The 20,887-nt window shown below is 42.1% G+C and overlaps 1 protein-coding gene across 1 annotated transcript; it reads right to left on the bottom strand.

Annotated features, from left to right (window-relative positions):
- Nucleotides 1-3,682: 3,682 nt before the first annotated feature.
- LOC141986208 (uncharacterized) lies at nucleotides 3,683-13,473 on the bottom strand. The gene is made up of 3 exons (XM_074950471.1): nucleotides 12,241-13,473; nucleotides 11,148-11,613; nucleotides 3,683-3,764 (listed from the first exon to the last, which is right to left on the bottom strand). Exons 1-3 carry the CDS (start codon nucleotides 12,944-12,946, stop codon nucleotides 3,683-3,685), a joined length of 1,254 nt encoding a protein of 417 aa, XP_074806572.1. The 5' UTR covers nucleotides 12,947-13,473.
- Between the last annotated feature and the right edge of the window lie 7,414 nt (nucleotides 13,474-20,887).

Here is a 20,887-nt window from a genome sequence, read left to right as displayed (position 1 = left end):
TCCAGCACCTATGCTGTCAGGTGTAATGGTCCAGCCTTGTACATTTTGACAGGTGTCTGCATTGTAGGGAGTGTGAGGACTGGATAATGAATGGAAACCTGTGTGTATCTGTGGACACTTTATCATTTTCTTTTCCATTCTGTGGAAAATGGAACTCAAGTCTTTGAAATCTATTAAAAGTTTAACTTCAATAGAAATTTTGGGTCAGATTCTGACCTCGCGTACCCTAGTGAAATTTAAAGATTTTTCAAGGATTAATTGTGAGCTGTTTTATTCATCCACAGAAGAGAGCATGAGGCAACTGCTTACATCATTGCACAGGCAACCTGCAATGCAGAGTGAGAGCTCCCTCTGAGTCTATTACTCTCTTTCTTGTGCATGAGGGCAGACCAGAGGAGAGTAGACAGATACTTGGCTCTGTTCCCATCCCCAAACCTCCAGGGCGTGCAGTTGAGCCAGTGTGCCAGGGGAAGTAGTGTGCTCCAGGTATATGGCTGGCACAGATTACTATACATGCACCAGAACAATGGAGGAACCAAGAACCAGACGATAACTCTTAAAATCACAGTCTGGTTTCTGGCCTGCTCCTGGAACAATGCAACTATGCATTGCCCCTTGTTCAGGGATTGCAGTAAAACGACAGTCTAGCCCGCACATCACTGTTTGAAATAACTCTTTTAAATTATCCCAAGGCAGCAATTATTTTGACCAGCATTATTGAGCCCCATGTTAATGGGACTGTTAAAAGTAAAAGAAGATGTGTGTAAATGCCCTAACCAGCTTTAAAAATCTCAGCTCAGATATCTGTTTATATCCTTCACAGCTCCTACTAAATAACCAAACAGGCCTAACAAAAATTCTTGTCCTGTAATATTGGGTGGCACAGAGTGTACATCTCTGACCAAAAATGTTGCCTTGTCCAACCCCCATACTATATGAAGGAATTACTCTGCCTGTGAGCTAGCATACATCTAAAACATTCCAAGGAAATAGTGGTATAAAATATATGCAACATTTCTGTCAAACAATAAAGATAATGAAAATATTGTCCGTGGCTCGAGAAGGCTTTTGGCACTGTAAGCCTATGCTTTTCTAGTAATAAGAATTAACCTCAAAAGAATTTAGGGCAACATTCTGGTTACTTAAGACGGGTGTCTCCTTCTAAAGACCAAATTACTTTGAGTGGCAACATTGCTACCATCACCCCTCCTTGACGTATCTAGAAAGACTATACCAGTAAAACCTGTGGGAATTCTTTGGACTTGTCTACACTTACAGCGTTGCAGCAGCGCTGCTGCAGCACTCTGTGAAGATGCTACCCATGCTGACAGGCGAGCTTCTCCCATTGGCATAGGTGGGACTCCACACCGAGAGACTTCTCCCATCGACACAGCTCCTTCTACACTGGGGGTTAGGTCAGTATAACTACGTCGCACAGGGTGTGAATTTTCCTAGTTATACTGACATAAGTTGGTAGTGTAGACCTTTGTGGTAGCTGTTTTTAAAGCAGACTCTTGCCTATGTTGAGTAATTGCTACACAGGTTTCACTGTATTTCATTTGGTGTCGATTGGTAATGTGGTGATGTAACAGTTAACAGCTTTACATACAACTCATGTACCAACCTCTGAAAATGGCAATTTTCAAATGCCCCCCATTTAAAACAAATTGCATGACCCACCACAACTAAGCCCAACAGACTGGTTTGTTGATGTGATGGTCATGTGCCCTTCACTGTCCATGCGATTTGATCCAATGCCTGCTGAATTTAGTGAAAAGACTCCTCCCATTGGATTCCAATCTTGAGAGATAGCAGGAGGCTACAAAGGAAGATTCTTGCTGTCAGAGCACCTTAGATATCTGCACACTTATTATTTTCACAAGTCCAGAGCTGGAAAGATGAGCAGAGAGACAGTGTTGGTGTGATGTACACTGTTGCATAGTGTCAGCAAGCCACTGATATTTGTTGCTGGTTTTTGCTGGCTTTAGAAGTTGTGTGCTGTGTTTTTGTTGTTGTTTTTTACACACTGTTGAAGCTTTTTCTTCGGCAACTGAATTGGCAGCTTTCATTATTTGTATAAACACACAAAACTTACCAGCACGTAAAGGTCCTTGCAGCAGGTATACTTTTCTAAGAACAACACAACCAATCCACCACCCCTTTACAAGGAGATTTGCACCCAGTGCCTTCTGCATTTTTTTTTATGCTTTACTTTTTGCCTGTTCTGATGGTGTCCATAACTCCCCTTAAAGTGATGAGTTACACATGATTACCTACCCCATGGCTGAATTTGATCTTCACAAAACACCAAATCTGGGTAGGCTTACACTTCAGGCCCAATTCTATAACCCTTACTCATGCTGAGAAACAAGTACTCATGTGAGTAGTCCCACTGAATCGAATGGGATCACAGCTGGCCTAAAATTTTGCATCAACGTTTTTCAGAAGGAAAACATCTCTTATTGAAACAGAAATTTCCACAGGATGACAAAATTTTGGGTTTTCAAAAAACTGAAGACCTGAAAATTTTTGGTTTGTATGTGGGTTTTTTAAGTTTTAAATGAAAACCTAAAAAAAAAAAAAAAAAAAATCATAGCAAACTTTTGAGAAAAACAAACTTATTTTTGTTTAAAGTACATTTTTCATAGAAAAGTCACTCATTTCCCAACCAGATCTAAACTGGACTATTCATCTGAGTAGCTTCTGCTCTTCATAAGTAAGGAATGCAGGATCAGGCTCTTCTTTTGCAATTAACACTGTACACACCTTTAGAGGCAGATTATGGAGCCCATATTCAAACAGCACTCTCATGTGAGTAATCTCATTGAAACCAATGGGGACTACTTGTGTAAGTGCTCACCAGAGTGACTAAGAGCTCCATAATCTTCCTCTTTATGACCAATTTACACTGCATATGTTACTTACACTTCCATGTAATTTACTTCACTGTGGGCAACCTGGTCACTTGCCCTCATGACAACACAGAGCAGATGCAGGCAGCCCACACTGCATGTCACAGTATGAGGGGAGGAAAACATGAGACTGCTACCCTCTGTAAACTCAAAAAGAATGGATGGAGCCATGGCTTGGCTCCCTCCATCAGTGTATCAGCCAGTGGAGCTGAGCAGGTGTGGAGGAGGAAATAGTCTATCACTGATATAGGCCACTGGCAGTTACTTTTTCCTTGGCGCAAGGAGGGAATCAGAGAGGGAACTAGTTTCAGAGTAGCAGCTGTGTTAGTCTGTATTCGCAAAAAGAAAAGGAGTACTTGTGGCACCTTAGAGACTAACAAATTTATTTGAGCATAAGCTTTTGTGAGCTACAGCTCACTTCATCGGATGCATCTGAGAGGGAACTGTGACTCAGAGTCCCAAGTCCTTCCCTGATTATCTGCTGCGACAGTAGTTGACGCACAGCCCCTTATTTAGGGCGGATTGTAAATTTACAAGCCAGCTCTGAATAAATATAAAACACAGATTATTTTTATTAGATTAGTCCCTTTGTTCTTGTATGAACATATGCCAAGCACATTGGTGTTGCCTGTGGACGCAGTCTTGTGTCTCATGTCCATCAACGGTGCAGAGGTTAACTTAGTTGACAGATTTGATTGGGAGAGATATCTTGTGCTTCCAATCATTAAATATTATCTGCAATAAAAATGCAGAATTTAACTGACTAAAGGTCATCCAATCAATCCCACATTTAGATATTTCATGTTCCCTTCAAGTTCAGATAGTATGTCATGAGAATCTGATAATGGCTGCCTTTAAAAAAACAACAACAACAACAACAAATCTGCTTCAGACAGACAGTACATGGTGTGCCATCAAGTGAAATATCTCTTAACATTTCTGCCAAACATGGCATACATTTCCATGGATCATTTGGAAATATATTAATAGTCATTATTTGTACTGCAATCATACCCAAAGGTTTGTATCAGAACTGGGACCCCCATTGTGCAAGGTGCTGTACATAGAGAGAAGTGCTCTCTGCCCTAAAGTGCTCACTGTCTAATTCAAAATATAATGCAACATTTGAGCATAAAATACTATAAAAGGGGAAGGATGGAAGTGAGGACAACAGTACTGATAGCATGATTGGGGGAGGTTAGCTAGGTGCACAACCTGACCAAGGTCTAATCAGCATAGTTATCGGTGTACATAGGTAGTAACAATGCTAGAACCATTACCCAACAAGCAGGTAGTTTGCCCACATACTGAAAGACTGCCCACATCCTGAGCCAGAGAAGCTTATTCTTTTTCATGGATGGTTGTTTCTTGGATAAGTAGCATACTCTGATCTCAAGGGGGAAAGCATTCTATTGCTCAATAGCAGCCCCTGCTGCCTTATCAGAAGTGATGGCAGGAGTGCTTAAGTGGAAGCCCCATTCTGTAGTTATATATGCAAAGTTGCTAAAATAACATTAAGAGGAAAGAAAAGTAGTTTGTAATCTCTACAGTAAAATCGCCAAACCCTATGCTGCTGGTGTCACAAATGTTACTTTTTCACTAGGATGATTGTTCCATATTGGTATCCTCAAGGATGTCCATCTTCATTAACCCCATTTTCAAAAACATTTTAGCTTCTTTCATACTGTAATATGTGTTTCAGGTCATTGGGATTTAGAAAACAGGGTTTGTGTAGCTCTCCTTTAACATGGCTTTACAATTAAAAGTTTATTTTATCTCCCTTTCCCCACTACAATTATTAATTTAGTGTTTGAGGGGAGGGGAAAAATCTTTGTTCACTTTAATCCCTAGCAAATAGAGCTAGCTGCTCTGTAGCTGGATAGTGGTGTTAATCTGTGATATACTTCAAGTGGTTTGTGCTTCAGTGGGTGACGTATTGACCTGACTTTCTACCTATCCCATCAGAATTGATTATTATAAAGACAGCCTAGAAATCCAATGATGCTAAGAAGAGATTTGTTGATTTTTATCCCAGACACATACAAAGGGAAGAAAAAAGCCATTCTGGTATCTGAAACTGCAGAAGGAAACAAAATCTTAAGTAACCTTAAAGATAACAATAAGAGTCTGTTTAGATGGTGCACTCAGTGTGTACTATGGGAGAGCATTCTGCAGTAATAAAAGGGGTTTTCTTTTACCCTGTGCATCCACTGAGGGCCATAAAATTACAGTCATCAGATTTCAGAGTAACAGCCGTTTTAGTCTGTATTCGCAAAAAGAAAAGGAGTACTTGTGGCACCTTAGAGACTAACCAATTTATTTGAGCATGAGCTTTCGTGAGCTACAGCTCACTTCATCGGATGCATCAGATTATAGCCCAAGTAGGCTATTATGTTTACAGCACTTCCCATATCCTGATTACAGTCTCCGCTGTGAGAATAAATTCCTGCTGCTGCACTTTCCTTTCATCTTTGCAATCTACATCCTAGTGTATTACAGATTCAATTTATTCAGTGAAAGGTAACTAACTGTCCTTAAAGTTTTCAGTAAATAGAGTCTTTGTCCATAGATAGAAGATTGTATCAAAATATTTTCTACGCAATGATAGTCACAAGTGCTCCCGACTTCAAAATGTATCCATACCCAGGGCCTTATGCTTAAGAGCCACTTTGTAATTTCATTCCCAGTGGTACACCTGTGAAAATGAGGTCACAATGCCAGTCAGTTAGTGTTTCCATTGTTGAACTGCAGTTCAAGAAATAGTCTGTTTTTTGTCAATGACAGACAGCTCTCTGTCATGAGAGATGACAGCCTCTTTATAACCATGGCCACAATACTCCTGAAATGAGACATCTCAAAATGTTGATTTGATAAATTAAATGTTAAAAGAGCAGGTGAAACCTGGATCCTATGCATCCTATGGATGTGAGATCTTGTATTCTTAATAGCTATGCAACATATCAATATGCTCACTGGATCCTAAAATCCCAGTGGAAGCAAACATGGTAACTGTTGCTTGCAATTAGGCAATGGACCGTATGTCGATGGCCTGGTGTCACTCCAGTGACATTCTGCAATTAGCAATGAATTTCCACACACATCCCATTCAAACTGTAGTGAGCATGGATGTGTCCAACTTCATGGAATCCTCCATGTGTCCACCCCATCTGGAGTGCTTTGAGATTTACTGATGAAGAGCATAATATAAGAGCTAAGTATGTATTTAGTATTGTTATTATATAGGAACTTGGTCTCTCCAGGATCAGTAACTGCACATCAATTTCCTTTTACATGGGGGCTGTTCTGTAGTCACTAAGGACTTCCAGAACCCAAAAGTGGTAGTTATGATTAAAATGGAGTATCAGGTCACTGTGTTCTAGATAAAAAAGCAGAGAGGCCTCATGTATGAGAAAGTTCTACACAGGTGGAAGTGGGTTTTTCTTTTCATATCATATTCCAGGTACCTTGATTTAGAATAATATACAGAGTTTATGCATTCCAGTCTATAACTTAGACATTGCTAATCGTTTGTAAATGAATTCAATCTGGAGGGCAGAATCATCTTTCTTCTGCCCCACATTATGCAGTATAGTAGTCTCACATTTTGAATACTTCCCACACTGCTACTTGGAGCCATCCCTTCTGTAACTTCTGTAATTTTCTAACAAATGTGAAAACCTGAGGGCTCTAGGAAATTACAACCAGCCAAGCATTATCATCTAATTACAGCTTGGAGTTTTTGTTGTTTCTACATCCCTGAGGCTCCACAAAGGTGCAAGTTTCCACCTGTGCAGAGCTCATGGCAGGATCAGGGGCTATCATGGGATTCACAGAGATATTTAGGCACCTAACTCCCATTGATTTTAATGGGAGTTGGGCACTAAAATATCTTTTGTGAGTGCATTCTCTATCCCTTATGGGAATGTCCTGTCGAATTTAATAGGATAGGAAGGATCATCTAGTGGATTGTGCACTTGACTGGGACTCAGGAGATGTAGGTTTAGTTGCCAGTTTATACACACACTCACATTCACTGTGTGACCATAGGCAAGTTACTTAACCTGTCCCTCAGTTCCAGTCCATCTGTAAAGTAAGAGCAATACCCAACACCGCCTAGCTCACAGGAATGTTGTGAGAAAAAAGTCTATTAATGATTGTGTGGGGCTCAGATATTAGTGATGGGGACCATAAAAGGTCTAGATAGAACATGAAAAGGTATTTTATACAGAATGATTCAACCAATCTGTAGAATTCTCTAACAGAGACATAGTTCTCTAATATATTCTATAGCATGGTGTCAAGGTTCCTCCCCCACTCTGAACTCTAGGGTACAGATGTGGGGGACCTGCATGAAAAACCTCCTAAGCTTATCTTTACCAGCTTAGGTCAAAACTTCCCCAAGGTACAAAATATTCCACCCTTTTGTCCTTGGATTGGCCGCTACCACCACCAAACAAATACTGGTTACTGGGGAAGAGCTGTTTGGACACGTCTTTCCCCCCAAAATACTTCCCAAAAACCTTGCACCCTACTTCCTGGACAAGGTTTGGTAAAAAGCCTCACCAATTTGCCTAGGTGACTACAGACCCAGACCCTTGGATCTTAAGAACAATGAACAATCCTCCCAACACTTGCACCCTCCCTTTCCTGGGAAATGTTGGATAAAAAGCCTCACCAATTTGCATAGGTGACCACAGACCCAAACCCCTGGATCTGAGAACAATGAAAAAGCATTCAGTTTTCTTACAAGAAGACTTTTAATAAAAATAGAATTAGAAATAAGAAATCCCCCCTGTAAAATCAGGATGGTAAATACCTTACAGGGTAATTAGATTCCAAACATAGAGAACCCCTCTAGGCAAAAACCTTAAGTTACAAAAAAGATACACAGACAGAAATAGTTATTCTATTCAGCACAATTCTTTTCTCAGCCATTTAAAGAAATCATAATCTAACACATACCTAGCTAGATTACTTACTAAAAGTTCTAAGGCTTCATTCCTGGTCTATCCCCAGCAAAGACAAAATGTAGACAGACCACAAACCCTTTGTTTCTCTCCCTCCTACCAGCTTTTGAAAGTATCTTGTCTCCTCATTGGTCATTTTGGTCAGGTGCCAGCGAGGTTACCTTTAGCTTCTTAACCCTTTACAGGTGAGAGGAGATTTCCTCTGGCCAGGAGGGATTTTAAAGGGGTTTACCCTTCCCTTTCTATTTATGACACGCCCCCCAAATCTCAGCTAGGGTGAAACACTGGCTGGGATTTCTTCCTGGAGCTCTAGGAAAACAGAGTTAATAAGACACATGCATCTCTAAATATGCTACCAAGTACATAAAGACTAACAATATTTTCCACATCTCAAGGACGATTTTAACCAGTTGAGTCTGGGAAACTTTCACGTGAGAGTGCATCAGCCACTTTGTTAGAAGCTCCTGAGATGTGTTGGATGTCGAAATCAAAATCTTGGAGAGCTAAACTCCACCGAAGAAGTTTTTTGTTATTTTCTTTGACGGTGTGAAGCCACTTCAGTGCAGCATGGTCGGTTTGCAGGTGGAAACGCCGTCCCCAAACATATGGGCGTAGCTTTTCCAGAGCGTAGACAATGGCGTAACATTCTTTTTCAGTGATTGACCAGTTGCTTTCCCTCTCAGACAGTTTTTTGCTGAGGAACACTACAGGGTGGAATTCTTGATCAGGTCCTTTCTGCATTAAAACTGCTCCCACACCACGCTCGGACGCATCTGTGGTTACTAGGAACGGTTTGTCAAAGTCTGGGGCCCTTAGTACAGGGTCAGACATGAGGGTCGCTTTTAGCTTGTTAAAGGCCTTCTGACACTTTTCGGTCCACTGAACAGCATTTGGCTGTTTCTTTTTGGTTAGGTCTGTCAGTGGGGCGGCGATTTGGCTGTAGTGCGGTACAAATCGTCTGTAATAACCGGCCAAGCCTAAGAAGGATTGAACCTGTTTCTTTGACTTTGGGACAGGCCACTTTTGGATAGCATCCACTTTGGCCTGTAGGGGGCTGATAGTTCCTTGACCCACCTGGTGTCCAAGGTAAGTCACTCTGTTTAGGCCTATTTGACACTTCTTAGCCTTAACAGTTAGTCCTGCCTCCCTTATGCGCTCAAGGACTTTTTGTAGATGTTCCAGGTGGTCTGCCCAGGAATCCGAAAATATGGCCACATCGTCAAGGTAGGCGACTGCATATTCTCCTAATCCCGCTAGGAGACCATCTACAAGTCTTTGGAAGGTGGCGGGTGCATTTCGCAGCCCGAAAGGGAGTACATTAAATTCATACAGCCCAAGATGTGTGGTGAAGGCTGACCTTTCCTTGGCAGATTCATCTAGCGGTACCTGCCAGTACCCCTTGGTTAAGTCCAAGGTAGAGATGAACTGGGCCCGTCCCAGTTTCTCTAATAGTTCATCTGTGCGTGGCATTGGATAGTTGTCTGGGCGAGTTACAGCATTTAGCTTACGGTAGTCCACGCAAAAACGTATTTCCCCATCTGGTTTGGGAACTAGAACCACTGGAGATGCCCATGCACTTTCAGAGGGGCGGATTACACCCATCTGTAACATATCCCGGATCTCCCGTTCTATAGCAGTTCTAGCTTGAGGAGACACCCGGTAAGGTTGGACTCTAATTGGGCGAGCATTACCTGTGTCAATGGAGTGATATGCCCGTTCAGTCAGTCCTGGGGTGGCTGAGAACGTTGGCGCGTAGCTAGTGCACAGCTCCTGGATCTGCTGTCGCTGCATACGCCCAAGGGTCATGGAGAGGTTCACCTCTTCCACACCACCAGCACATTTCCCTTCGTAGTAGACACCTTCAGGCCACTCAGCGTCGTCTCCTCCCTGGGCTGTAAACTGACAAACCTTTAATTCTCTGGAATAAAAGGGCTTTAGAGAATTAATATGGTACACCTTAGGCTTTCGGTTGGAGGTGGGGAATGCTATGAGATAATTAACAGCTCCCAGGCGCTCCTGGACCGTGAACGGCCCTTCCCACGATGCTTCCATTTTATGGGCCTGGAGCGCCTTTAAGACCATGACCTGGTCCCCTACTTTGAAGGAACGCTCTCTGGCATGTTTATCATACCAGGCTTTTTGCTCTTTTTGAGCATCCTGTAAGTTTTCTTTAGCAAGGGCTAAAGAGGTTCGGAGGGTGTTTTGTAGGTTGGTTACAAAGTCCAGAATGTTAGTTCCTGGTGAAGGTGTAAATCCCTCCCATTGCTGCTTCACCAACTGCAATGGCCCCTTAACCTCACGGCCATATACAAGTTCAAATGGGGAAAACCCTAAACTGGGGTGTGGTACAGCTCTGTAGGCAAAGAGCAACTGCTGCAACACTAGGTCCCAATCATTGGAGTGCTCATTTACGAATTTACGTATCATGGCCCCCAAAGTTCCATTAAACTTCTCCACCATGCCATTTGTTTGATGGTGGTAAGGAGTGGCAACCAAGTGATTTACCCCATGAGCTTCCCAAAGGCTTTTCATAGTTCCTGCCAGGAAATTAGTCCCTGCATCTGTGAGGATGTCGGAGGGCCAACCTACCCTGGCAAAAATGTCTGCTAGTGCCTGGCACACACTGTTAGCCCTGGTGTTGCTTAGAGCTACTGCTTCCGGCCATCGGGTGGCAAAATCCATGAAAGTCAGTATGTACTGCTTTCCTCTGGGTGTCTTTTTCGGAAAAGGACCCAGAATATCCACAGCTACTCGCTGAAATGGAACTTCAATGATGGGGAGTGGCTGGAGAGGGGCTTTGACCTGGTCTTGGGGCTTTCCCACTCTTTGGCACACCTCACAAGACTGGACATAGGTAGAAACATCCTTGCCCATTCCCTCCCAGTGGAATGACCCCCCCAAACGGTCTTTGGTCCTGTTCACCCCAGCATGGCCACTAGGGTGATCATGGGCTAAGCTCAAGAGCTTGGCCCGGTATTTAGTTGGAACTACCAACTGTCTCTGAGGATGCCAGTCTTCCTGGTGTCCACCAGAAAGAGTTTCCTTGTATAAAAGTCCTCTTTCTACAACAAACCTGGATCGATTAGAAGAGCTGAGAGGCGGTGGGTTGCTCCGTGCCGCCGTCCAAGCTCTCTGGAGGCTTTCATCTGCTTCCTGTTTGGTCTGGAACTGTTCCCTTGATGCTGGAGACATCAGTTCCTCATTGGATTGTGGACCTAGGCTTGGTCCCTCTGGAAGTGATATAGGGGATGGAGCTGTTTCTGTTGACTGTGAACCGCTCTCCGCTGGTGCACTATGTTGGGATTCAGGCTCCGGCTCAGCCTCTTGTGTAGGGTTATCGGCTGCTACCAGTTCAGGGTCGGTGGGGCCCTCTGGTGTTGAGGTTGCAAGTACTGGATTCAGTGCTGGCAATGGGTCTGGTGTTGGTTGTTCGGCTGGTTCCGGTTCTGGGACTGGTTCCGTCTGGGTCTCTGGGACTGGATCCACTACTGCTGTTGCAGACATTGGTCTGGGGTCCGGGTCCATCACCTCTGACCGGGTCCTGATAGAAGTTTCCGGAACAGAGCTAGGCCTCACGGCTTGTTTAGCCTGGCTGCGGGTGACCGTTCCCACCCTCTTGGCCTGCTTCACATGATTGGCCAAGTCTTCCCCCAACAGCATGGGGATGGGATAATCATCATAGACTGCAAAAGTCCACGTTCCTGACCAGCCCTTGTACTGGACAGGCAACTTGGCTGTAGGCAAATCGAAAGAGTTGGACTTGAAGGGTTGAATTGTCACTTGGATCTCTGGGTTGATTAACTTGGGGTCCACTAAGGAAGCATGGATAGCTGACACTTGTGCTCCGGTGTCCCTCCACGCGGTGACCTTCTTCCCGCCCACACTCACAGTTTCCCTCCGCTCCAAGGGTATCTGGGAGGTATCTGGGCCTGTGGACCTCTGGTGTGATTCCGGTGCAATGAACTGTAATCTGTTGGGGTTCTTGGGGCAGTTGGCCTTTACATGCCCCAGCTCGTTACATTTAAAACATCGTCCAGCTGACGGGTCACTGGGGCGAGGAGGGTTGCTGGAGAACGGGGTGGTGGGACGATAAGGGGTCTGGAGGGTTCTTTGGGAGGTAGGTGGGGCTTTGGGCGGCCCCCGGTAATAGGGTGTGGCCTGGGGTTGTCCCTTCTGGTCTCCGCTCCAACTGCGACCAGTTTTTTTCTTCTCTGCCACCTCCACCCATCTGGCTCCAATCTCTCCTGCCTCGATTACAGTTTTGGGCTTCCCATCTAGGATGTACCTTTCTATTTCTTCAGGAACACCCTCTAAGAATTGTTCCATTTGCATTAGGAAGGGCAAATTTACTGGAGACTCACCACTTGCTCCTGATATCCAGGCATCCCAATGTTTCACAATGTGGTAGGCATGTCGGGTAAATGACACGTCTGGTTTCCACCTTAGGGCTCTGAACCTCCGACGAGACTGCTCGGGTGTTATCCCCATTCTGACTCTCGCCTTGGATTTAAACAGTTCATACTTGTTCATGTGTTCTTTAGGCATTTCAGCTGCCACCTCAGCTAAGGGTCCACTGAGCTGCGGCCTCAGCTCTACCATGTATTGGTCAGTAGAGATGTTGTACCCAAGGCAGGCCCTTTCGAAGTTTTCTAAGAAGGCCTCAGTATCATCACCTGCCTTGTAGGTGGGGAACTTTCTGGGATGGGGAGTGGTACCTGGAGAAGGATTGCTAGGGTTTGTTGGTATATTCTGCTGAGCCTTTACCTTCTCCATCTCCAGTGCATGCTTCCTCTCTTTTTCCTTCTCCTCCTCCACATGCTTCCTCTCTTTTTCCTTCTCCTCCTCCACATGCTTCCTCTCTTTTTCCTTCTCCTCCTCCACATGCTTCCTCTCTTTTTCCTTCTCCTCCTCCACATGCTTCCTTGCCTCCATTTCCCTCCTGTGGGCAGCCTCCTGTACCTCCTTTTCCAGCTGCATGAGTTCTATCTGTCTTTCATGTTCCTTTTGTTTTTCCTCAGCCTGAAATCTGGCTAATTCCATCTTTTGTTGTGCTGTGGATTCTGTCATCCTAACCTCTCTGTTTTTAACTAACTTTACACCCGAGGCTTAGAAATAAACAAACAAAACTTGGCTGTAAAATTTTGCTGTGCTGGAATAGAATACCTATTCTCTGATAGTGATTGTCAGCCTACAGAAAAAGACAATTCCCTTGTCTCTGCTCTGGGCCCAAATCAAAGCAAAAACTTCCAACTACTTTGAAACCTGGTTACCCAGCCCAAAGAAAAAACAAGTTTCCTTTTTAAACTTGTGCTCCTTGTAAAAAATCAAAATCCAAAAAAAAAAAACCCTGCCACTTTTGTCTCCAGGCAAATGGGTAGAACACCCCTCCTTCTATTTACTTTTAGGGAAACAAAAAACTCTGGGTTGGAAGACTGTGAATTTCCCTGCAGGAGTTAAGTACCCTGCCTCCAGGCAAAGAAAACCTGCAATTCACAAAGATAATCCTCTTTTGTCTCTGCTTGGCCACAAAGCAGAGAAAAACAAGCTGCTTTCAGTTTCAGCTGCTTCTGGACTTCCTTTTTTTTAAAATCTGTATTTCTAGTTCAAAAAAATCTCAACTGGATCTCAAAATGATTTCAGGTTAATCCCACCACTCTGCCACCATGTCACGGTTCCTCCCCCACTCTGAACTCTAGGGTACAGATGTGGGGGACCTGCATGAAAAACCTCCTAAGCTTATCTTTACCAGCTTAGGTCAAAACTTCCCCAAGGTACAAAATATTCCACCCTTTTGTCCTTGGATTGGCCGCTACCACCACCAAACAAATACTGGTTACTGGGGAAGAGCTGTTTGGACACGTCTTTCCCCCCAAAATACTTCCCAAAAACCTTGCACCCTACTTCCTGGACAAGGTTTGGTAAAAAGCCTCACCAATTTGCCTAGGTGACTACAGACCCAGACCCTTGGATCTTAAGAACAATGAACAATCCTCCCAACACTTGCACCCTCCCTTTCCTGGGAAATGTTGGATAAAAAGCCTCACCAATTTGCATAGGTGACCACAGACCCAAACCCCTGGATCTGAGAACAATGAAAAAGCATTCAGTTTTCTTACAAGAAGACTTTTAATAAAAATAGAATTAGAAATAAGAAATCCCCCCTGTAAAATCAGGATGGTAAATACCTTACAGGGTAATTAGATTCCAAACATAGAGAACCCCTCTAGGCAAAAACCTTAAGTTACAAAAAAGATACACAGACAGAAATAGTTATTCTATTCAGCACAATTCTTTTCTCAGCCATTTAAAGAAATCATAATCTAACACATACCTAGCTAGATTACTTACTAAAAGTTCTAAGGCTTCATTCCTGGTCTATCCCCAGCAAAGACAAAATGTAGACAGACCACAAACCCTTTGTTTCTCTCCCTCCTACCAGCTTTTGAAAGTATCTTGTCTCCTCATTGGTCATTTTGGTCAGGTGCCAGCGAGGTTACCTTTAGCTTCTTAACCCTTTACAGGTGAGAGGAGATTTCCTCTGGCCAGGAGGGATTTTAAAGGGGTTTACCCTTCCCTTTCTATTTATGACACATGGCATAAAAAAATCCAGAGGAAGGATCTAATTCTCTATTATATTCAAAAGACTTTAAAGTCTTTTACAGAACCTTATATGATATCTGCATAAGGATATCAGGTGAAATGAGATTGCACATAAAAAAGGTAGACATTGCATAAAGAGAGAAAAATTGGGGAAGCCCAGAAGTAGAGAGAAAATACAAGTTTGCATCTTCAAGGGGTGCAAAATCACAGCAACTGTGTAATTAACAAGGTGCTAATCGGGTAGGTGGCTGAAATAGAAAAGAAGCTAATTGGGAGTTCTATGTTGTGACTAGGAAAGCCTTATGTGATAAATCATAAATCAAGTAAAGCTACATTGGAAGGTTGCTTTGGTGGTTGTTTTAAGGAGCCTGTCATATACTAACAGAAAATTAGAGTTGTGAAAAGCAAAAACTATGGGATAACATCCAGGCAGATTCAAAAGAACTGGTACCAGAATAGTCATGGTGCAACCCAACTCTTCCAGGTAGCTTTGATTTGGGGTTGGTTTTTTTTTGTTTGTTTTGGGGTTTTTTTCTGTGGTATTTCTTGCAATAATTAGTTAGATACTAAACTAAATTCACTCCTGGTGTAAGTAAGTTTAACAGCACTGAAGTCTATTCTTGACTGTGTCTGAAAAGCAAGTTGAACCTTCAAAGTGCTATATAAATACTACCTCACATTAACAGTCCCATTGTATTGCAGTAAGTGCGGGCAACAACGACACCATCAAATAACAAAGCTGAGCTCTGAAACACTTGAATGGGTACAAACTGAGGTACGGAGTACTAATTCCAGCTGTGAAAACTATGAGAATCATTTTGTGACAGGTTACCCGCCTCTCTGAGGTACCAGCTGATGTACTGGAGTCCCACAGAGCCTGCCCGTTCCACCAGCCTGGGCTCCCTCACCCTGTCCTGCTGAGCCAGGCCCTCAAGCCTCATCTAGCACGCACACAGATAGGGACACACCCAGCTGCAGAAAGACATAGACACTGAAATCAGCTCTGCATGGGAAGAATCCGCTAGGGGATGCACACCTCCTTTGGGATGCAAACCCAAAATTGTATTGTCTTGGGCTGCACAGAGAACTGTACAACATAAGCTCATGAAAATCACCCCTTCCCTCCATGTGGAGGAAGATATGCACAGTTTATTAACTACTTTATTAACAAGTTTATTAACTACAAAGGATAGATTTTAATGATAAGGGATAGCAAACAGATCAAAACAGATTACTAAGCAAACATGAAAATTAAGATTAATGCACTAAAGAAATAGGCTACAAGTAGTAATTTTTCACTCTAAATGTTGTTCTAAGCAGGTTGCAGAGTTTCCTGAAGACAAACTGCTCTTGCTTGCAGCTTAGAACTCCAGGTATTCCTTTCACAGCCCAGACACCTTCTAGCATGGGTCTAGTCCTTTCTTCCCCCGATTACTCATAGGGGTTTTCAGCAGTCATCTTAAGCAGGGATTCTATGAAGAACCCACCCTGATTAACTGATTACATGTGGTGGAACTCCTTTGTTTCCCAGTTTGATCCCCACTCCCTACTAGTGGAAAAATACTAGCAGTACAAGATGGAGGTGAGTACCAGGTGACATGATCACATGCCCCGGCAGTGTCAAAGCAGCCATAAGTCCTCAGGAAGACTTCCCAGGAAGGTGGGAGATTAGCATCTTCAAAATCCTATTGTTCTCCCTAATGGCCCATTGACTGATCAGCCAGACTGATTGCATTTTGTCTTGCAGACATTCCCCAGGTGCAAACCCACTTGTTATTGTTACATAATCAATATTCCTAACTTCAGATACAGAAATGATACATGCATATAAATAGGATAGTAATATTCAGTAAATCATAACCTTTCCAATGACCTCCCATGGACCATCTTGCATAAAACACATCTTAGGTGTGCCACATTCATATAATAAAATCTCTGTGAAGAATATGGGGTGTAGTGTCATGCACTTGTTTCATTTTTTTTTTTTTTTTAATATTTAAGAACTGGAATCAGATCATCTGAAAAATAGAGGCTAGACAACTACTTCAAAAGGAGAACAAATTTAGGAACATAGGATACGTTCGGTGGATTGGTTACTGTCTGTCCAGGACATAGCTTTGAATGCTACACTGTCTGATTCTCATTTGCCTTCTTTTGTGTCACTTTGAAGGAGGAAAGAACTCTCTATCTGCAAAATGTATGTTATTTAGCTTTAAATTCTGCTATTAGAACTTTCCTGAAATACCGAAGCTTTCAAAACCCTAAGATTCCAACTTGAATAAGATTAAAAGCTATTTGTGCTGTGGCCTGTAGTAACTGAAAGTTTGTAAATGCAGTTAAACAATGAGTATCAGAAGCTGATGGTCAGGATTAAGTACCTGGGTCAGCCACGTGAGGTTAGGCTGTTTTTGTACCCAATCAGAGATATATCCCCTTGGTCTCCCCCTTGATTTAGTCCCTCAGCCTCGTTGAGGTGAATCACCAGAACAATAAAGCCACTATGTTGCTTGAATCTCTGCTAGAGTGTTTTTTCCTATTAAATGTTTAAAGAGGTTTATTCATTTGAATGGTATTTGTTCAAGCAGGCTCTATAGTGTCACTTTAGATGTTGTAGGCTAGTGCGCAGAAATTATACTCCTTTCAAAGTAGTTGATATACTCCTCTAGTAGGTGTTTGTTTACAGGCTCCATTGAATTGTTAGCTAGCACCCTCTGGTGTCTGTAGATTGAAGAAAAACTTGATGAGAGTTTTCACTATTTCTAATTTACTTGTCTCTATTCTCTCGGTATTGCTTTTTCCCTTCATTGGAAAGAACAGAAGACTAATAAAATAGAGTCAAAAATTAATACTGTCGAAGTTGGTCAAGATCAAGTAGCAGAATTACTGGGCTTGCTGATAACAGCAACCCCTTTAATTAGAAATCTGCCTTGTCTCTGTCGGTATGCTTTTTTTTAAATTGATACGCCTACACTCACTCACTTCCCATGATTTAATACAATGTAATTACAATGCCATTACTTCTTGGTAAACACATTTAAATATTAAAATATCCCTCCCTGCACTATTATGACGGAGACTTTTAAATGCACAAAAGGCAGGAGAGCCATACTACTGGTCCCTAGAGACTACAGCCCACTAAAGGACACTATACTTTACCTGGAGTAAACTGCATACACACAATTCCAACTGAAATCAATGACCTAGGGTGGGATGTTCAAAAGCCCCCAATGCTATCCTTACTCTGCTTTCACAAAGTCAGTGTGCTACTTCTGCAAATTCCAGTCAGGATGATGGCTCCTTGGGTGGGATAACAAACAGCTGCAGGGGATCAGGTCAAACCTAACTGAATATAGCAAGAGAAGTATTATACTCATTTTAAAGTGTCATACATGATGTTCCATGTGTGATCTGACAAAGGTGTGAATGCCACTGCAAAACATACAAGAGTGAAATGTTACTAACACCCCAATGGCAATGTCTATGCTGGAGAGGAGGGGGATTTTTCACATGGAAGCCAACATGTTAACATGTACTAATTAATGTGTTAAAATCCAAGCGTGGACAAGGACATTTTAGTTGTAACGTGTGTTCCCTGGTCAAGATAACCCCTGCGGGGACCTGAGGGTTTACCTCAACCAACTAACTTGTTAAAACTACAATTTGTCTTGTCTACACTAGGGTTTTAACAAACACTTAAAAATGCACTTTCTTTTCCTAATGAAGACAAGGCCTGTGAATGAAGGTGATATCTCATTCAGTACGGACCTACATGGAAAATCCCAGAGGCACCTCCCATTTTTACTCTTGATCTGGCCAACTGAGGTTAACAAGGTGATGTAATTATCTGCTCTAAAGTATCTTTCTTTTTCTAAATGACAATGATGAAATAACTTACATATTTTTAGAAAGGCTTCCAGTCTCTATTACAACAAAGAGAAAGTTTCATTGTCTCTCTCTTTCTCTCATATAAATGGAGGAAAGTGATATATAGTTTATAAAGGTTCCCTTCTGCTCTCCTGTGTAATATGTGCCCCAGAATTAAACTGGTGTGATGCATAAAAATGGTTTTCTGATAGAGAGAAGTATTTTTAAGCAAGTTTTTCTTCAAAAAAAGAGAACTCACTATTATATTGCACTCTCATAAATTGGGATGGTATGTGCTAGTATTTTTAAACATGTTTGATTTATTTAATATATATGCATAACCTAATGTGTGTCCACACTCTCCCTGACATGCATGTACACACATGAAATAGTGCAAAGCCATTCATAAGCTTTGGGTTGGGTTGTTTTTTTAATGTGCTTTGCAAGAACGTATTGTTCTACATTTTATCTCTGGGTAAAATGCGTGATGAAAGCCTTGATAACAAGGATTCCTGAGAACTAATCCCAGTTCAAACACTGACTCATCCTTATTTTGAGAGAGAACTTCACTGTCACTTTACAGTACCTTGTTCCAATACATTACAGAGAATCCAGGCTATAGAGTCCCTCAGCTAGACCAAATAATAAACTGCTTCAAGGAGGGGTTTACTGCTGACAAGGGGTTTACTGTAGAGTGCCCTAGCAGAATTTCACTTCCTGCCAGTATCTTCTAACAGAATTTCAAAGCTTACAACCTCCTCACACAAATGTTCAACACCATAATTAGAGCTAGACAAATAACTGATTTTTCAGTTTGCTGACCATTTAAAAAATATTTTGTATTGAATGAAATGTTTAATTCAATCCAAAATGAAAAGTGTTTTACTTACTTTTGGAGGTTTCTTAAAGATTTTATTATTTTATAGTAAAATTGAAGGAAATTTGGTCACGTAAAAGTCATTCCAAACTGAAATATCTGTGTTTCATTTCAAAAATTTCAAAATAAAATGTTTAGATTTATTTATTTATTTACTGAAACTGTTTAGGTTGAATTGAATTGGGGGGAAAAAAGTTTTGGTCAAAAAAATCTCACCCAGTTCCAACTTTAATATAAAATATAACTGATTTGTGCAGCCTGAGATTTAAGTTCTTTCATTTTCCTCATTGCTTGTGAATGAGGAAAATCCTGCGTGTTGTCAGGATTTCAGAGACCAAGTCCTTTCCTGACTCCTCATCAAAAATATTTGCAGCAGGATTTAAATGACTGTGCTGAAGTATGCATAGTAAATCACAGAATCAAAGGACTGGAGGACCTCAAGAGGTCATCTAATCTAGTCCCCTGCACTCATGGCAGGACTAAGTATTATCCCTGACAGGTGTTTGTCTAACCTGCTTTTAAAAGTCTCCAATGATGCTGATTCCACAGCCACCCCATGCAATTTATTCCAGTGCTTAACCACCCTGACAGTTGGGAAGTTTTTCCTAATGTCCAACCAAAACCTCCCTGGCTGCAATTTAAGCCCATTGCTTTTTGTCCTATCCTCAGAGGTTAAGAAGAACAATTCTTCTCCCTCCTCCTTGAAACAACCTTTTATGTACTTGAAAACAATTATCATGTCCCCTCTCAGTCTTCACTTTTCCAGACTAGACATCCAATTTTTTCAATCTGCCTTCACAGGTCATGTTTTCTAGACCTTTAATCATTTTTGTTGCTCTTCTCTGGACTTTCTCCAATTTGTCTACATGTTTTCTGAAATGTGGCACCCAGAACTGGACACAATACTCCAGTTGAGGCCTAATCAGCATGGAGTAGAGTGAAAGAATTACTTCTTGTGTCTTGCTTACAACACTCCTGCTAATACATCCCAGAATGATGTTCATTTTTTTTTTTTTTTGCAACAGTGTTGCACTGTTGACTCATATTTAGCTTATGGTCCACTATGAGCCCCAGATCCCTTTCCGCAGTACTCTTTCCTAGGCAGTCATTTCCCTTTTTATATGTGTGCAACTGATTGTTCCTTCCTAAGTGGAGTACTTTGCATTTGTCCTTATTGAATTTCATCCTATTTACTTCAGACCATTTCTCCAGTTTGTCCAGATCATTTTGAATTTTAATCCTACCCTCCAAAGCACTTGCAACCCCTCCTAGCTTTGTATCATCCGCAAACTTTATAAATGTACTCTGTATGCCGTTATCTAAATCATTGATGAAGATATTGAACAGAACTGGACCCAGAACTGATCCCTGCAGGACCCCACTCGTTATGCCCTTCTAGCATGACTGTGAATCACTGATAACTACTGTCTGGGAACGACTTTCCAACCAGTTATGCACCCACCTTATAGTAGCTCCATCTAGGGCATATTTCCCTAGTTTGTTTATGAGAAGGTCATGCAAGACAGTAACAAAAGCTTTACTAAAGTCAAGATATACCATGTCTACCGCTTCCCCCCATCCACAAAGCTTGTTACCCTATCAAAGAAAGCTATCAGGTTGGTTTGACGCAATTTGTTCTTGACAAATCCATGCTGACTGTTACTTAT

The sequence above is a fragment of the Natator depressus genome, chromosome 4, assembly GCF_965152275.1.
Source record: "Natator depressus isolate rNatDep1 chromosome 4, rNatDep2.hap1, whole genome shotgun sequence".
Lineage (NCBI taxonomy): Eukaryota > Metazoa > Chordata > Testudines > Cheloniidae > Natator > Natator depressus.
Note: the sequence above shows the minus strand (reverse complement) of the source record. Positions and strands in the feature narration are given on the sequence as shown.

Bases quoted from the DNA above. Each gene is read 5' to 3' on its own strand.
- LOC141986208 (XM_074950471.1), bottom strand. From the start codon at position 12,946: ATGACAGAATCCACAGCACAACAAAAGATGGAATTAGCCAGATTTCAG. The intron at 11,614-12,240 runs GTGAGTCTCCAG...ATTTGCCTACAG, and splicing joins CTGGATATCAGGAGCAAGTG to CCAAGTTGCCTGTCCAGTAC. The intron at 3,765-11,147 runs GTCAACAGAAAC...GTTTTTTTAAAG, and splicing joins CCAGCGGAGAGCGGTTCACA to GCAGCCATTATCAGATTCTC.